Source organism: Vulpes vulpes, chromosome 1, assembly GCF_048418805.1.
Source record: "Vulpes vulpes isolate BD-2025 chromosome 1, VulVul3, whole genome shotgun sequence".
In the NCBI taxonomy this organism is placed as follows: Eukaryota; Metazoa; Chordata; class Mammalia; order Carnivora; family Canidae; genus Vulpes; species Vulpes vulpes.
Genome location: NC_132780.1, coordinates 77419307 through 77439021, shown reverse-complemented (window position 1 = coordinate 77439021; position 19715 = coordinate 77419307). Strand labels below are relative to the sequence as shown.

Below are 19715 nucleotides of genomic sequence, written 5' to 3'. Positions count from 1 at the left end.
TCCTCTATCACTTCACACTCAGTGGTGCTCAAAAGACCCACCATCTCTGCTTTCCCTGAGTTTCTAATTTCTGTCCCTGTGTCACCAGCTAGGTTCACTGTCAGATTTCACACCTGCCTTCCTTGCCATCCTCACCTCTTAACCCAAAGACTCTTTTCTTTTCTTTTTTTTTCTAGTATTTTACTTATTTGAAAGAGAGAGCATGTGTGGGAGAGAGCACAAGCAAGGGGAGCAGGAGAGGGAGAGGGAGAAGCAGACTCCCCACTGAGCAGGAAGCCTGATGCAGGGCTTGATCCCCTAGGATCATGACCTGAGCCAAAGGCAGATGCTTAACAGACTGACCCACAAAGGTGCCCCAGCCTTCTCTAACAGTAAATACTAATAATTAGGAGTGAGGTTTAGAAAGATTAAATATCTTCTCAGAGGTCCCACAGCTAATAAGTGACAGAACTGGGATCTGAATTTGAGAAGTATGGTTCCAAGGCCCCTACCTAACCACTATACTGTGCTGCTCTGTGAATCTTTTTCATGCTTCTTCCCAATGACCTCTTAGCATGAGTCTTTCACTGGAATTGCCCTGTCACAGCTGGGGTGTGATTAATATTGTTATTAAAGACATGACTATTTACAAGAATTGACTTATAAATAATTTATTAGTTATTATTTAAGAAGTGATTATAATTACATGCCCCTCCTTGCTCCATATCTGTTATTTATTTCAACCCCCCTTCCCTCTTAAGGTTCACATGTAGGTGTGTCCAAATCAAAGGCCTGAGATGACTACCATTCCTTCCATTTGAAGAGGTACAGTAAGATTGCAGACAGTTATATATACATAAATTGCAATCTCAATCTTATAAAAAGACATTAAGATGTCATTGCTTGGGGCACCTGGGTGGCTCAATGGTTGAGCATCTGCCTTCTGCTCAGGGCATGATCCTGGGGTCCTGGGATTGAGTCCCACATCAGGCTCCCTATAGGGAGCCTGCTTCTCCCTCCGCCTGTGTCTCTACCTCTTTCTCTGTGTCTCTCATGAATAAATAAATAAAATCTTTAAAAAAAAAAGATGTCATTGCTTTTATTCCTAATTTAAAAAATAAACACTAAGGACTAATGTTATCAAGAGGGCGTTTTAGTCATGGAGCACAGTTCACCCAGGTGCAGGCAATAAAGGAGTGTACTGCTCATCTAGAATTATACGGTACTATACAGTACTCTAAGTTGGTCTGTTTTTGATTATCACCCAAGGCTGCCAATTCTGAACTAAACAATGGAGTGATACCGCTTCCCACTGAGTGGATTATCCCCACAGTCCCTACGGCTGCCCTGGGAGACTGCTGCTAAGGACACAACCCCATGTGGTCTCTCCGGGGTTAGTGCTCACACTGTATATCTTCAGATGTGTTTGAAATGAGAGGAGAAAAGGACCAGCATGAACTTTCTGCAGTGATGATGACAGTCACTAGCCACACAAGGCCACCCAGCCCCTGAAACGTGGCTAATGAGGTCCAGGAACTGGTCTTTTCATTTTATTTATTTAAGTAGTCACATGTGGCTAGTGGCTGCCACACTGTTTGGTACAAGATCTAGAATGCATATTTTCATTGAAGTAGGACTAGAGAATAATTCTACATACATAAATTCCTGAAACAATTCACCTTCAAATTGTAATTTTTAAGAGTATTTATTTATTTATTTGAGAGAGAGAGAGAATAAGTGAGAGACAGAGAGCACGAATGAGGTGAAGGGCAGAGGGAGAATCACACTTCCTACTCAGCAGGAATCCCATTGTGGGGTTCAATCCTAGGACTCCAGGATCATGACCTGAGCCAAAGGCACTTAATGGACTGAGCCACCCAGGCACCCCTGTAATTTTTCTTTCTAGAGACAAATCTGATACTCAACACTGTTCATGTGCTGATAGCAGATAAAGGTTTACAACCATAACAGATACCTGTACCAGGGGTGGTCTCCACCGTAGATTTTTCAGGGGAGCAGGAGTAAAGTTGAAAGAACCCGTGGGACGCTTCTTAAGCAGCAATACGACTCCTGTGGGGTTCTCTCTCAATTTTCTCACCAGATTTTTTAGCTGCCATCCCACCTTCAAAGAAAGAAAATGAGGAGAAGGGACTCACTCATGAATTATGAAAAATCAAATCTATGAATTTATTTCAAGGAAATCAGTTGTGAGCAAATAAGCAGACACCAATATATTCATCCAGTACTACTTAAATTATGAAAAATTGGACAGAAATTGCAAAATTTTAAAAATTCAAGCAAAGGCTTTGGATTTAGTTAAAAGTCCTAGAAGAGAATACTAAAAGCATTAAGTCTCAACGAATAAACTCACCACAGTCTGCTGATTAACCTGAATGACTTCATCACCAGCATGAATCTTCTGAGATCTGTCTGCAGGAGACTATTAGGAACAAACACAGAGACTTATTATTTTTTAAATCTTCTATTTTTTTCTGCTTTTATTTCTTCTTCCTTCTTTCTTCTGCAGACGAGCAATGGAAATAAAATTTTCTCAAGAACTATTACACAGCGCACTTAAGAGATGATCCCAAGATTACATGGTCTGTAGAGCCTGGTATACGGGTGGGCACTCATGTTCCCCACTAGATAAGTGGTCGGCTGGTCCAGACCACCTGTCAGTTATAACAGCCAGGTTCCTCTACCCCATCAGGAAGAGTGTGACACACAGTCGACCCTTTGGTTCATCTAAGAAGTACCTTACACAGATCTGTATCAAAATATATCTTGTAAAAGCTGACAAAGTGCTGAAAATGTAAAGATCATCACTGTAACCCTGTCATCCCACCTCCTTTTAAGCAATTATTAAAACTGAACCTTGTTTACTCAACTTTGCTTTACTCATTATCACAATGCTATTCACATAGAAAAATGGTGACAATAGAAAATGGACTTCTTTAGAGAAAACAAATTTAAATTTTCGTCATTTTCAGGTTGAATTTAAAACGAATGTGTTTTCAGTATCAAAAGTCCAGATTTTGATTCCCCCAAATAATACCTTGCTACAAATTTACAAATATATATATACATACATATATAGCTCTCTCTGCACATATTTGTGCATATAAATACCTAGATATAATCTACTCATTAGCTATTTTGCCCATAATATTCTGTTCAATGAATGAAACTAGCACTCTCTACGTTTAAGGTATCTCCTATGAGCAAAAGCAAAGAAAAGGATAAAACCCTTGATTTCAAATTACCATCAAATGTTATCTAGGCCAGAGTATTTTACTTGGTAACTTATGTAACTGACTGAATCTTCAGACATATTTACAATTATCTTTTTAAAAATAGCACCTCTGAACATGGTCAGGAGGGCAGCAACCAAACTCAAGACATTCTCACTAAATCTTCTTGCTCAACTGCTGGGATAGGCTCAGCAGGAAACGAGCAAGCAACATTCAACTGTAGAAACATTCCCTTCGATTCATCTACATTCATCTTCGATTCAATGCAAGGCACAGGTAATTATGACAGTCGTGTTTCAAAACATTTCACCTGCCACCGTAACAATGAGCAGGGCCTTGCCTGAGAGAACCACACCATGGGCACCTCAGGAAGATGGCCTACCTCAAATCTCTTTCTCTTTTGAGGCACTAAAAGAAAACAGCAAATGCACCTAGGCTCCTTTTTGCCCATGTGTCAGATGCTTAATCCATAGTTATAGACCAATTTTGCTAAGTCTGATCAGAATCACTCCAGCCCAGATAATCTTCCTGGCTCAGGATTAATTTAAGGTAAGGTTCACTTTATAAAAGATGACCCTGAAGCCAGGAAGTTCTTGTTTGAAGATGTGCGATCTTCAAAACCAAGCCTAAATGTCCTGAATTGACTTTCCTTCCTAGGGATCCTCATGCATTCATTTCTCAAATGTCCTACCAGGTGATTAAGCGATGTATTTGGCAGAACACTGGTAAAGAGAGAGCTTAATACCAAAACTCTCCCTGGGGCAATGGCTCTTGCCTATCTTCACCATGAGCCAGACTACTGAAAAATGATGCTTGTTCTGGTTTTCTGCAGAAGGGTGATGACCTGGAGAATAATGCATCCATTCTTCAGAGGCTAATCTAATTCTCACATCATCTCAGAGGTAGGGAATAGAAGTATGGATGGGATCCTGTCAAGGTGTTGAACAACATCAAAAAAAAAGAAGTCATAGGGAATCACTGGATACTGTTCAGCTGACCTTGGAATGATCCTGACCTCTCAGGTAACCTCCCCCCAAAATGGACTGGAGGCCTAAGATGGCCTGCTATCATTGTTTCAGCCTGGAGTCCAAGATAAAGAAATATAGGGAATGCAGTGGGTGATTTCCATCCACTACAACCCACCACACTACGCTTCCATTAAAACATTCTGATTTTGGGAGCACCTGGGTGGCTCAGCTGGTGGAGCATCAGACTCTTGATTTTGGCTCAAGTCATGATCTCCACCCTGCATCAGCTTCCATGATCAGTGAAGAGTCTGCTTGAGAGTCTCTCTCTCCCTCTGCCCCTGTCCCTGCATGCACTCTCTCATTCATTCATTCATTCATACATAACTAACTAACTAACTAACATACTGATTCTAAAGTCCCAACAACTTTACCTGCTAGCTGGAAAGCTGTTCCAGAGCTGGAAACTGGCATTTTCTACTGCCATTTAAGTGTAATATACCCAGCATTTAGGGTAAAATACCCAGATTAAGCCCTTGAGAAGTAGGCTCTTATCTAACCTTTCACCCACATCTGTGAGATTTAGCGAGTATTCAGCACATTCCAGGTACTCAATGAACACAAGCTCAATGACTGAAAAGAATGAGTGATATTTTCAAATGGATTGCCAGCTGGAATAAGACAAGTTTTCCCTTTTTTTGATCTTTAACAAGATGGAAACCACCTGTCTCTAGGTGGCTTCTGTACAGTCCTGTATGAGATCAACTACATCCAGGTAAATCTTAAATCTCTCACCCAGTCTTATTGAGTCTGGTTGGAATTCTAGGAAATGTATCCTTACATTAGACATTTCACTTCATTCAAAAGCAGCCTGTTTAGTCTCTGTTTCAACTCTCATCCTTAAAACCAAAGGACAGGAGGCAGGGGGGTGGTTTGAAGAGGAGAAATCTGTGTGCCTTCTGGTAGTAATATGACAGTGAGCTACACATTTATCCAAGATGAAAACTGCTTTAGGAAGACCAGTCTGCAGCCACACAGATCTGGCTGTTAAACAATGCAATCAGTAGACAGTTAGTTTAGTTTTATATCTAAAACTTCAACTCTTTAAAATCTGAAATGACCTTCACCATCCCTCTGAATCCATCCAACCCCAAAACAATGCACTGAATGGTACATAAGTATGTTCTCCTTATGGTTCAGCTGATATATGCTAAGTCTCGACAAGAATGAGGGATGAACTGTGTAATGAGTTCTGCATTTTTCTCTTCTGCACCATCCCTGACCTAAAAGCATAACTTCCCATGCTGTTATTGCTTATCATGTATGTGCTATAAAAATTTCTATTGCTTCTCAGTGATTTTCACTGTAGCTCGACAAAGAATGCTTAAAGATACCACCATCTTCTACTCATTCGTCTGCCAGAATCACAAAACTTACTTAAAATTCACTGCCTTGAGCAATGTCATTTCTTTCTTGCTACAAAAATCAAGTTTGTGTCACAAACCCTCATCGAAGATTATGCCATTTTATTTTATCAAAAGACCTAGCAGCTAAAGTTCAAAATTCAGCATGTATTTCCACCAGATTAGAAGAGGAGTTACCAAATTTCTTCTATTTTTAGGAATTATTTCCTCTTGTTTTAGTTGATTAAATAGCAGATTAGTTCCACAAACACGTGCTTCTTTCATACAGATCCAAGAAGCCATTTCAAACATTTTTAGCTTCCTATCAATGTCATCAAAAACTAGCCATATTGTAGATTGCAAAAAGAAAGTATTCAATTGGCTCTACTCTTTACAAATTCAAAATGTTTTGAGGGGCTCAGGAAAAACCCTTCATGGAGCAGCCTTTCCAAAAGGAAGTTAACAGTATACAAAGACTCTCCCAGTAGAAGCAACCCTGCTTTTTCTATTCAAAAGATCAGGGGGAAAGAAAAAACCCGAAATTTCAGTATCATGCCAAACATTACAAAACACAACTCTATAAAAAGAATCTACGTTGGGTAAAAATCCCAAAATAGCCGCTTTGGTGATACATATAAATTCCATAACACAACAACAACAAAAAACTGTATTTTACACATATGGCTACCAATCCCAGTTCTTGTCAGAATGGTTTTCAACAACAAGAGATCACTGTTTTTATACTTACGGGTTAACACTTCCAAGGAGCAAAGGGAATAATTAACAGGGGTGGGGGGGTGGGTAAAAACTGGGCAAGGTATGTGAATGACAGCAATAAAAGGCAATTTAAATAATAAATTCATGACAGCTGGTGATAAGCAGCGTCCTAGCAACAGAAATGAACAAAACAGCCCCCACAGTGACTACAGATAATAAAATAGGATGCACACGCTGCAGCACCAAGTAGAGGGACTCTGTGTCATGTGTGCTTAAACACATAATGGCTTTACATTCAACGGATATGTCCACTTACGTTTTCCGTGGTTCCAGTAATCACGTGCAATCCATCATAGGTTGATTTGATGTACATGCCCTAGAGGGAGTCACAAATACATTAACTCATTACTCCAAAGTTTAGAAAACACAGCCGCCGGGGAGACTTCATCTTATAAAACATTAAAGGCAATCCCTTCAGAACAACACTCATTTTTTTTTAGGCCTCCTGAAACACTGGGAAACAAGAGCAAAGGAGAGCAAACAAAGGGAACCGCTCATGAAAGAAATCAGGGGCCGGATCTCTCTGGTATTGTAACTTGTGTTCTGGGCACAGAGAATTTTGTTATAAAACTCTGGGGACTCAGAAGGCACCTTCTCAGACCTGCAGGATGAATGAGGCATTTCAAACAAGGACCGTTCTCTCCTGACCATCTCTTTGTTCGGTGACACACTATATTCAGATAAACGTGGGAGCAGCAGTCATCATGGAGGTGACTTGTTTAAGCCACTGAAGACCAGGATATATGCACAAAGATTATTAAAGCAACACAACATAGGGAGTCTATTAGGAAAGGCACTCTTCCATTTTAAGCGAAGCATAAAGACAAAGACGCTCCCCCGACAGGCCTGGTAAGCCAACTCAGAGGCGAATACCATACCAGAGAGGAAACACTGCCACCGTCTACTGTATCACATATAAAAAATGTTTATTAAACTTTTATAAGATGGTGTGGGAGGGGGAGGGCAAACAGTCGATGGGGAAAAGATTTGTTGCTCACTCTGGTATTGAATTTGCAATAATACAGATCATCCTCAGAAATCATTTTGACCTTGGACTTGTCTTGCTCAGCAACCCACCCTACTCTCTAATGAGAATCTCATCAAATGCTTACACCTTCAAGCTTCTCTCCATTCCCCCCTTTCCCGTTTCTTTCATTCACCATTCACCGAAGAATCCACTTCTCCCAACCTATGGGACTCCTCCTTCCAAAGCATCTGCTTATGTAACTTTACCATCTGAGGCCACTTCTGCCACTGGGGACATTTCTCTGCTTTGAGAAATAACTATAAACTCACCTCCAGGAAGTCTTCCCTGCTTAAACTACTTTAATCCATCATTCACCTTGAAGCCAAGAAGTCTCAACATGTGAATTACTCCTTACTAAGAACATGAGCTTGTCGATATTTGGCTGATTTTTGTTTTCCTGAGAGCAGAGACTGCCTTGGTGCCTCGCCACAGCTATCTACACACTAGGCCTTCCTCGTCCTCCTCCTCCTCAGTATCTGCAAGCCACCAATGAATGCAAGGGAACGATGTATCTAGCAGCTGGCACCCAGCACCTAATTTAATACTTTCAACAACTCTGTGAGGCAGTCATTATTACTATTCACTCCTTTTTTTTTTTTTTTAAGATTTCATTTATTTATGAGAGACGCAGAGACACAGGAAGAAGCAGGCTCCATGCAGGGAGCCTGACGTGGGACTCGATCCCAGGTCTCCAGAATCACGCCCGGGGCTGAAGGCGGGTGCTTAAACTGCTGCGCCACCCGGGCTGTCCATTACTATTCACTTCTGACAGATGAGGAAACCCAGCTCTCTCAAAATCACAGCCTTGAAAAGCTCATGAGGGAGCCTCACAGTTTCTTCCACTTAAATCTCAGCAAATTAATCATGCCTGATGCTGGAAGATCTAGGTATCAAGGCACAGATCCAGGTAGCCAGGTACCTCTACCTATTTGTATGCTCAGGGCCTCTTGTTATAGGGCTCATACGTCACTTAAGAAACATTTCTGGACATTTTTTAAGGAAATCATTTCTTTCAACCATCTCTTCTCACATTCACCCTAAGTGCTAATACAGACTTTCAGAACAGATGTTGTTTTGTACCCAGAGACCATCTTTCCTTTGTGTAAATGTTTTATATCTCCTTGCATGGCTAAGGCCTAAAAATAAAACTGTTAAGACAATCCCTTTAAGATATGAGAGTACAGTTTAAAACCTGTATTTATTTTTATATTTTGAAGACATAAAACCTGTCAACAGTTCAAGATGGCCAATTCCTAACTACATGGAAGACAATCTATTTAATTCTATTCAGAATTGTAACAAAAGCAATAAGGAATCAGAAAAAAATTTAATAAATGATACTGTTATTTTTTAAAAGAAAACAAGCGATTCTAGAATTCTTACCAGGCCTTCTCCCGGTTTAACATTTGGCAAGTGAACTTCCTCCAGACACGCACACTGGCTCATAACAGGATCCGTAGTAGAGCGTATTGTTTTATCACAGATGCCGTTTAAAACCTTGACCTAGAGTTGGACAGGCAAATAGGAAAGGTTCAATCATTAACTAAGTTTATCTCAAGCTGAATTTTAAAGAAATGCACTTCATCTACAATCTATAGCTCCAGTCAGTAATCATTTTAATAATGCTACCCAATGAAGCTTTGGCATTTGGACTTTGTATTTGCAATCGGAGGAAATAGTGCCACTACTTCGGCTTTGTTTAAAGAATGCAGCTCTTATGTGAATTAAGGCCACTGAAGAGCCATGGACTGTACAGAAACCCCCATCTGGCAGTGAGGGAGAATCACCTATTCCCTGCCATTTGCAAGGTTTCTTAGTGATCACTCACATTGTAAGCATATCAAATACCCATACAGTTAAAAAAAAAAAAAAATTGTCTGCAATTTTTTTTAAATAGATTTTCTTTTTAAAGCAGTTTTAGGTTTACAGAAAAACTGAGCATAAAGTACCAAGTTTCTATATACTTCCTTCCCCATCCCAACTTCCAACAATAGCTAGAACATAGTTAATAATAACAAGATATTACAAATATTTTGCTTTACTGTGGTATATCTGTTAGAACTGATGAACCAAAATTGGTACCTAAGTATCAACAAAAGTCCACAGTTTACATTAGGGCTCATTCTTTGTGGTGTACAATTCTATGGGTTTCAACAAGTGCATAATGTCTTATAACCACTGCTATGGTACCATACAGACTAGTTTCACTACCTAAAAACCCCCTGTGCTTCACCTATTCACCTCTCCTGCCTTTCCCACAATGAACCCTTGGCAATCACTGATCTGTTTACTGTCTCACAGTTTGGCCTCTTCCAGAATGTCAGATAATTAGAATCATACAATACGCAGCCTTTTCAGATTGGCTTCTTTTTCTTGGTAATGTGCATTTAAGGCTCCTCCATATCTTTTCATGGCTTTACAAATCATTTCTTTTTATGAATAATATTGAATATTATGAATAATGTTTTATTGTCTGGATGTGCCAGTTTATATGGTCACCTACTAGAGGACATGTGGCTGCTTCCAAGTTTTGGCAGTTATGAACAAAGTTGCTGTAACATTCTGTACAGGTTTTTGTGACCAGATAAGTACCCAGAGGTAGAACTGCTAGATCGTAGGTTAAGAGTAGGCTTGGTTTTGTAAGAAGCTACTACAGTATCTTCCAAAGTGGCTGTACCATTTTGCATTCCCACCAGCAATGAACAAGAGCTTGTACTGCTCTGCATCCTTGTCAGCATTTGGTGTTGTCATGTTCTGGATTTCAGTTATTCTAATAGGTGTGTAGTGGTATCTCACTCTTGTTTTAATTTGCAATTTCCTAATGACACACGACGTTGAACATCGTTCCCCATACTTATTTGTCGAATGCCCATCTTTTATGCTGAGGTGTCTGTTCAGATCTTTTGCCCACTTTTTAATTGAGTTGTTTATTTTCTTATTATTGAGTTTAAACAGTTCTTTGTACATTTTGGATACAAGTCCTTTATCTGATATGTGTTTAAAAATACTTGTTCCCGGTCTGTGGCTTGTCTTTTCACTCTTAACACTTTCATAGAGCACAGTGTTCCACCTCAACCACCTTAACAATTTTTCCTTCATGGATTCTGTTTTTGGTGTTGTATGTAAAAACTCATCAGCAAACACAAGGTCAACCTAGATTTTTTTTTTTTTTTTAGATTTTATTTATTTATTCATGAGAGAGACGGGGGGGCGGGGGGGTGGGCAGAAACACAGGCAGAGGGAGAAGCAGGCTCCATGCAGGGAGCCCGATGTGGAACTCGATCCTGGGTCTCCAAGATCAGACCCTGGGCTGCAGGTGGAGCTAAACTGCTGTGCCGCCGGGGCTGCCCCAACCTAGATTTTTTTGTTATCATCTAGGAGATACACAGATCTGTGCTTTACATTTAGGTGTATGACCTTTTTAGTACTGGCTCACATTTTCTGACCCCAAACATTGATCAGGTAAAATTTCTGAGACATGAAGATCCCTATTCAGTGTTCTCCATGTAGAATTAACAGGGGTTATGTGGTTGTCTCCTTCAGTCAGATTCACCTCATCTTTCAAAATTAAGCCACCAAAGAAATCAGGAAATTCCAAAGAGTGATTTTTTTTTTCCAAGGGGGAGAATCCAAGAAGTGACACTTCTTACATTCCCCCAATTTGTTTAGCCTTCCTATTTATGGAAAATATATTTATAGCAGTTTCATTGCTAAATTCCTCAACATCAGTAGGAGGAAGGCCTTATCAAAAGAGCACAGGCAGGCTTATGTCAAAGGAAGGAAGCGATGATGAATAGTAACAAAATGCTCTTTAAACAATCACAGCACATCCCCCCTCCATCATAAAGTTTTTGCCAAGGATTTTTTTTTTAATCAAAATGTTCCTAAAGTGAAATATGCAGATCAGTATATCCATGATTAACAGGCTAGCTGGTAATTTAAGTATAATTGTACCTGATGAAACAGAGACTCCCATCTATGCAAGTTAAGCACAGGAATTTTCACAGTCGTAATCTTCTTGTTGTTAAATAACTTTTAATCTTACCTCGCTACCTAAATTAATAGATTCAACTCCCAAAAGCCAATATTTCAAAGTATATCCTAAAGGAATTAGCCACAGAATTTTTTACTTGAATTAATAGGAGTCCCATTGGTTTGGGAAAAGGAATTTTACAGTAACTTAGGTATACTTACTACAGCTAAAACTTTATCTTCCATTTCTGCTACAAGGCAATCCTAAAGAAGGAAAGAAGAAAAAGAAAACTGTAAGAGCTAGAAATTTCCAAAAACTGGTTACTTAGCTCTAGAGGTACCCAAGACATCTCGGGTGTGCCCCTCACCCTGCAGCTCAAGGAGTCCAGCACTGGGTGCAGATGGCACAGAGGGGGACATCCACCTCCTCCTAAGGTCCTACTCTCTCCTGACTGAAGGAGTTTATCATCCAGGGAATGCATTTGACCGATTACTTAATCAGAAAACCTATGAAAAGAACTGAACTGGAATCCACCAACCATCTAGACTGGGCAGAGAGTAGTAAGCCAGAAATCAAGTCCAAGAAACTGGACAATGGCTCCCAAATGTGACCCCGTGCTCAACTAGCACTTGGCCAACAAGCCAGGAATCTTTTAGCTCTGGGCCTGCTTGTAAGAATAGCTTTCAAATAAGAGCTTGAGTAAAGTAGCCACAAAAGTTTATTTTAAGCAGCACTGAGATTAAATCAGGTATCTCAGTCCTTAATAAATGAAAAGCGTTCAACAAAACATTCATTAACACACTGCCAAAAAAGTGGTCTTGAGGTATGCTATTGATGACATCAAATAAAGGGCTGGAATGCAAAGCATTATTTACTCAGCTTAAGAACAAAAGCCTCGGAACTGTATGAACCCAGTTGGCTGATTATAGGAGTCTCCATTGTCCTGTATAAAAGTGGTCACAATGAAGCTGCCATGTGAAACTCTCAGTTCTTCTAGAACTGGTCTACAGCAAAGGTTTCCCAACTCCATAGCAGAGTATGCAGGGGGGAAAAGGGACTAGATCCTTTAAGAGTTTATTTTGCACCATTAAGTATAATCCCAAACTAGGACATCCTAATTATTTCATGTACGTGAAAGATATTAATCAACTCTTGGAACTGTCAAAGATTTTCACTTCAATCAAAAGTCATTTGACGTCATTTTTTTACTACTACGGGGAGAGGGGGCCTGGACTAGAAATGCATGATAATCTACCCTATACGATTTTGTAATCAGATTTTCAATGTCTTCTTAAAAAAATTCTCTACTCAATTAAAAAATGTGAGAAACAATAATACTCCGCTGCTCCCAAAATTTACACTGATTCTAAGGAAAAGGGCAGCCAAGTAAGAAAACACTCAAAAAAAAAAAAAAAGAAATTTAGAAATGTATTTTTACATGCATGAATCTGATATAATCTCAACCTACAGGAGCAACTTCTGTAAAATAGAATAATTATAACTCAAAAGTATGATTTTCCTCCTCCCTCTTGTGTAGAGGCTTGACTACCATGACGGCTCAACTCATATTAAAACCATAAGAAAGAGAGAATTATTAAATAAATATCAATTTTAGCAAACAGAATACTTAATGCAGTCTTGTGCTAGAAATAAAGCTAATAATATGTGTTTATGATTTTTCATTACAAATCCCAAAATGATGTGATGAGCCCTGTCACTCTCATGAGATAATCACCCACAGAGAGACAGCTCTTCTTGATACACCAGGACCCATGACTCAAGGTGGCTGTGTGACCTCGGGGATCCTGACACTTGATTCCTTGACAGATCTAAGAAGCCACCAAGAAAAGGGCTCTCCCTGTGGGGTGGGAGCCAAGTCATTAGAGGAGCTCTCCTGCCCCCCAAATTTGTTCAAGTCTGCATGCAAGAGAGCTCACTTTTTACCTTTTGCTGCCATGAATACAGGCTCCCACACCCATTCCTACTGGGAGGAAGCAGCTGCACACATGACTTCATGGTGTTTGGCATAAAGGCAATGGACTGGAAAAAAAGAAGTCCTGGAACCGAGTCACCCGTCAGGAGCCAGACTGTGGGGCTGAGCTTTGTCACATTCCTTGGTCACCTGGATCAGCGGACTCAGGCCAGCCTACCTGGCAGGGACCCAGCCAGTGCTGATATCAGGTGCCCCTTCCCTCCTCTGCACTTCCTTATTCTACCTCCTTAGCAGCTGAGGTGACTTGAGCCTATTTCTTCCTCCATAAAGCCAACACGATCAACCCTAGCTCAGAGATCTGCTGAGAAGTAAACATGATCACATGTCAAGCATGTGGCACATGACTGAGACACAACCAGCTCTCGTGGCTTCTTTCTCCTCTGCTTCCATGGCCACCTTGCTTTCTGTTCAGTCCTCCTGGGCCACTTTCTCCGCAGTGGACTCTGGTACCTGCCCCTGTCATTTCATCTCCCACCACTGTGATTGCAGGTTTCCTGTCATCACAACTTTACGAGGACAGAGCAACATACAGAGTTTCTTCGTCTGACAGCAGAGCCTGCAAACTGGACGGGAGGTCTATCCGTGAACTTGGTGTCGGGCAGCAGCTGAGGCATGCTTACCTAGACAGGTGCAGGGTCCTTACAGGGGAAGAGCAGCCACCACGTACCCTTCAGATCACGAGACTGACACCTTAGCCCCAAACAGAAGGACACAAAGTGACGAGAAAGAGGAGGGCAGACAGCAACATGTGGAGGAGAGAAAGGAGCAAAAGGATGAGCAAACGTCTCCCCTCACAGATGGAGACGAAAGTAATAAGGAAGGACCCCAGGAGAACATGATCCTTGTCACCGCAAAGAAGGGCACAATTTTCATTCCTTAAATTTCCCAGAATAAAGGGGTAAGTGGAAAAGCCTGGTTTCTTCCGGAAAAGTCAACAGACCTTCCGCCAAGAAGTTTTGAAGAAAACTGAACTTCCCCTCGCTGTAAGAGAGCATGAAGCCTCCTGGCTCATCCAGGCTTGTCGCTGCCATCACAGAAAAAGGAGTTCAGCTCACTCATCAAGTTTGTTATTTCTAACCTGTGTGCACACAAAAATTCACTTGCCAAAGCACCTGTGTTCTCTGACTGCTGAAGAAAACATATGTTCACAAGAGCGAAACATCTTTTTCAATCTAAGTGCACAGTGATACTCCCATGTATGTTCATATTTGGCCAATCTTCATCCTTAAAAATTGTTCAAATTTAAATAAACAAACAAAAGGCCAAGAACAGAAAAAAAAAAGAGCAACATACTTGTTAACTTCCTCTCCTTAAACCATCAAGTTTGTTGCCAGAAAAGCAGTACAAGGCATGATTTTTTATGTTTAAAATTTTTAAGTGTTAATTTTTAATTCATTAACATATAGTGTATTTTTTGTTTCAGAGGTAGAGGTCAGTGATTCGTCAGTCTTATATAACACCCATCAGTGCCCTCCTTAATGCCCATCCCTCAGTTCCCCACCCCCACCCCTGCCCCTGAAGCAACCCTCAGTTTGTTTCCTAGAGTTAAGAGTCCCTTATGGTTTATCTCCCTCTCTGATTTTGTCTTATATTTTTCCCTCCCTTCCCCTATGATCCTGTTTTGTTTCTTAAATTCCACATATGAGTGAAATCATATGATAATTGTCTTTCTTTGGCTTATTTTGCTTAGTGTAAGTTCCATCCACTCTAGTTCCATCCACATAGTTGCAAATGGTTAAAATTTCTTTTTTAATGTAATATTCCAGTGTGTGTGTGTGTGTGTGTATACATATATATATATATATGTATATACACCACATCTTCTTTTTTTTTAATTTATAAATTAATTTTTATTGGTGTTCAATTTACCAACATACAGAAAAACACCCAGTGCTCATCCCGTCAAGTGTCCCCCTCAGTGCCCGTCACCCATCACCCCCCACCCTCCTCCCCTTCCACCACCCTTATACACCACATCTTCTTTATCAAGGCATGATTTTTATATTTCCTACTTAAATGCTATGACTTTTTGTGGGCACTGTGCTTTACATATATTATTTCATTTAATCTTCATGCCAATCTTTTACAGTAGATATTGTTATTTTCAATAAATATTTTACACAATTTCTCTATATCTAATTTTACACAAATATATATGTGTGGTCATGTAACGTTCTTTATACGAAAAAAGTGTTTCTTTTCCTTCCTGGGATAGCAGGGGCTTGGCTCCTATGTTCCATCCCTACTTCTCTCCCTGCCAAAGTAAACCCAACTTTTCTTCCAAATTACCTACTGTACTCCCTCCTTTGTACACACAGGCTCTTGGATGTGTGTATATTATAAATACATCTATGCATACATTTTCATATTTTGGGGGTCACCATTTGTCATTATATTACACATTTTTCCCCTTTTATTCTTATTCAACAATAACTTATAAAAATCCTGCCAAATAATCTGGTATGGTAAGTATTAGTATTCTCATTTTACAGACCAAAAAAATGAGGCTCCTAAGTTTTAAGCAACTTTTCCAAGGTCCCAGGGCTAATCAGTGGTAGAGTTATGATTTGAACCTATGGCTGTCAGTCTCTGAAGCATCAAAGGGAAAACAAAAACAAAAATAATACCTCTTCCACCCCCTAGGTTTGGGCTAAATTTCTCCTGATAAGTGACAAATTCACATCAGCTTCTGGTCAAAACCATTATCTCATTATTTAAATACACATTTAAAAATCACCACTTATCATGTGCCAGGCAGCGTGAGGCCCAAAAAAGGCAGGGGGCAAAAGTGATGAGGATGCTCAGCAGGTACCATTCTCCTGATGTGAACAGTTCAAGATCTGTACCTCCAATGGGGAGATTTTTTTCCTACCACCAGTTTATAATAACCAACACCTCTGTGAGTACCAGGAAAACACCCTGAGACAACATAAGAAGCCCATTCCATCCAGGCAAGCACAGATTACTCAAAATGTGGCCTTTTCAACGAGGGTCACTCTAGTCACACATCAAAACCTGAATTCCACCTCAATCCGGCCTGTGCTCCTTCCCCCCTTAGCATTTCTTAACCTTATGTCACTTGGTTACTTCAGAATTTCTATTTAAAACAAAAGAAGGTATTCTTTGATGTAAAAGCCACTGGTCATTTTTCAGAAACCACCTGTACAACACATCAAGTAAAAGCCTTTCATCTTTCCCCAGTTGAGATTCAGAAAAAAATGGCGCAGAGCAGAGAAGTGAAAAGCACGTAAGCCCTCTGAATAATAGGACAGGGCAAAGGAGGGAAACAGTGTTGAAAAGCAACAATGATATACTGACCTTCTGGACTGTAGTGGTCAGGTCCAGGCAAAGCTGAATGATTTTGTTCTTCGTTACTGAGAAATCAGTGATCCCCGTAAATGGAGCCCTGGAAAGCAACAAATGTTCTTTGAAAAAAAAAAAGGGGGGGGGGGTTGTGGGCACCAGGATCCTGCACCATATATGCTGAAACGCATGGCCACACCACAGGGTGGCTCAGAAGACTTGTCATGCAACTGTTTCCTCCCCAAAACAGGAATGTGAACAGAAAAGAGACAGAGATGTGCTGGATAAAAACACATCATAAAATTAGCCAAAAGAATTAATGTTCCTATAGAGGTCAACTAGGAGCCTTCAGAGCAGCCAAATAATCATGAGCATTTACAGACAATGAAGCGCAGCTTCAGCACGGTTCCAGACCTTCTCCAAGTGGAGCTTCATTGGCTCCTGCCATTCACCCTTTGAGTAGCCGCCAAAGGGACCCTAAAATCCCCCACTGAGCCAGAACCCCTGCAGAGGTGGAAGTGACAGGAGAGGGACAGGCCTATTTGCAGCTCGGGCCCTCCACTGATTGGACAGTTGAGTGCAGGCGTCACTTACCTGTCCAGCCAAGCTAATAAGGCCTTGGCCGCACCTATTAGCTCCACCACGGAAGTCAGGAACTCATTAGGGGGCTTGTGGGAAGTGTTTCCATCATAAGCCGGACTTTTCCGCCGGCTACTAATGTAATTTTGTAAGTTGTGGGAAGATGCCCGCAGTTTCAGAACTAAGTTCTTCATATTATCGGTTTCCAGGCCATAATTCTGTGGAAAAATAAGATCAAAGGGAAAAAAATCAAAACAATCAACAATGTCCAAACTCTCATAATAACTCAAAAGCCCATCGAGCAACTTGAGTAACTCTACCACCACCACAAAACCCTCCATGATTTACCCATGGTGCCGATCTTCCCCACTCCAGCTTCTTCTGTTCTGCATCCAGCTTACTCCAGTCTTGGGGATTTTGTTCTTGCTAGCTCCTCTTTTCAAAATGCTCCTGCCACAAATCTATGCATGGACAGCTCTTTTCTACATTTATATACTAGCCCAAAGGTTCGCTCATCTTTGAGGCTTCCCTGACTATCTAGAGTAGTAGTTTTTCAGCCGAAGCCCTACTGACTTTTAAAGCCCAGGATTCTCTGTTTTGGTTGGGGTGAGGGGGAGAGGGAGGATACCCATACATTGCAGGATGTTTAGCAGCACTCCTGGCTTCTACTCATTAGAGGCCAGTAGCACCCTCTCCCTAGTTGTGACAACCAAATGGTCTCCAAACATTCCAAATGCCCCTTGAGGTCACTCCCCAGCACATCACTGATCTGCCACTTCTCTGAACCACCCTGTTGGGCACCATCTTCCTCCATGGGGACGCAGAGCCTGAGAGCTGAGTTCTGTGTCCGGCTCATTGCCATAGCAGCAGCACAGCAAACAATCAAGTATTCACCAATGGATGAATTTCCATCAGGTGAGACTAGCTTGCCCAGAAACGGAGCAGCACTGACCAAATGTCAATTCACCCGCAATGTAATTTCCATCTCTTGAGTTTATAACCTGGGTTCTTTCTGGATAACATTCAGCTTACTTTGGTACTTTGAAAAAAATGAATCACATGTGATAGGTAGAGAACAAAACCCAGAGGGCAACACCTAAATCTAAGATGACTTTGGGGGAAGGAGGGATGAATTTCTGTATTCAACTGTATGTACATTCCCCAAGTTGGTGTTTCATTATTTTAACAAAAAATTAAGATATTTCTGGGGTATATTAAATTGTTTCAATGGCATCCCAAACCAAAAATGTGGTGCCATTTAAACATTAGGAATAACAGAATGGCCAATATTATTGAATACATACTCTATGCCTTTCCAAGATTGGGCCAACTGATCAACAAGTATTATCTCGGAGAAAAAACAAGTGAAGGTGGAAATGATAGGCTCTCTTTTCTACCGGTGATGAAACTGAAGCACAGAGCCATTAAATTCTCCAGAGAGGTGGGATTCTAAATCAAGGCCACGAGCAGTGAGGGCACAAAGTTTTGATCGCTATGCTGCATGGTCCCCGTCCACGCTCCCTGCCCAAGACAGGACAGAAGACAGAAAACAGGATGGGTAGTTGACAAGGAAAAGAAGAGTAGCCAGTGGCCCTGGGTCTACAAACTAACAAGCTGGTTAACTCCTCCCAAATTCTATCCTGACCTGCTTGCTCCATCCCCCGATGTTCAAGAAGTTAATGTTTGTATAGTAATAAAAGTTCCAAGTAACTTCTGGTGACACTGACTATAGCTGGGTTTTCACTACAGTAAAATGTTCATGAAGCTTAAGTTTATGTTGCTCCCTATAGTAAAATAAAAAGTGCTGTTTAAAAAACTTAGATAAAAATTTTGAGAAGAGGTGCACAGGAGTGGCTCGGTGGTTGAACATCTGCCTTTGGCTCAGGGTGTGACCCGGGGTCCTGGGATCAAGTCTGCATCAGGCTTCCGAGCCTGCTTCTAACTTCTGCCTGTGTCTCTGCTTCTCTGTCTGTCTCTCATGAATAAATAAATAAAATCTAAAAAAAAAAAAAAAAGAAAGAAAGAAAGAAAGAAATTTTGAAAAGAGTACAATAAAAAAAATAAAAAGAAAAATATTTCCCCAGATCCATTAAATGGAAGCTGTCTTCAACAAGATTTAAAATTTTCATAGTAAGTACATTATTTCATAATTTTATGAAATAAAATTTCCTAATAAAAATGTTTGGTCTTAACAGTAATGTTCTATCCAAATCTCATATTCCTTCATATTTTTCCTGTCATTTTCTCCTTCATATTTTTCCTGTCATTTTCTACAGACTAAAATATGACATTGTCCCTCAACAGAGAAGACAAAAGTAACAAAGATGGATTTTCATCATGCTTTTTAAATTCAGAGAATCAAAGACTCACAAGTGAATGGATAAAGAGCCACATGACAAGCTTGTTTTGAAGGACTTGTAACTAATTAAAGGGAACTGTCCCCTCATTCAGTCAATTACTCAGGC

At 40.5% G+C, this 19715-nt stretch overlaps 1 protein-coding gene across 4 annotated transcripts in view; it reads right to left on the bottom strand.

Moving 5' to 3' along the window:
* The window catches only part of CNKSR3 (CNKSR family member 3), an 88354-nt gene that overhangs the window by 11680 nt on the left and 56959 nt on the right, over positions 1-19715 (bottom strand). For 3 of the 4 annotated variants that reach the window (XM_072767462.1, XM_072767472.1, XM_025997822.2), the window contains 7 exons: positions 17266-17468; positions 16687-16774; positions 11597-11638; positions 8786-8905; positions 6632-6691; positions 2351-2419; positions 1955-2101 (listed from right to left, as the gene is read on the bottom strand). In XM_072767462.1, coding sequence (XP_072623563.1) covers positions 1955-2101; positions 2351-2419; positions 6632-6691; positions 8786-8905; positions 11597-11638; positions 16687-16774; positions 17266-17468 — 729 coding nt within the window. Of the gene's footprint in view, positions 1-1954; positions 2102-2350; positions 2420-6631; positions 6692-8785; positions 8906-11596; positions 11639-13988; positions 14053-16686; positions 16775-17265; positions 17469-19715 lie in introns of those variants that run through there. The other variant, XM_072767479.1, reaches the window with a different exon arrangement.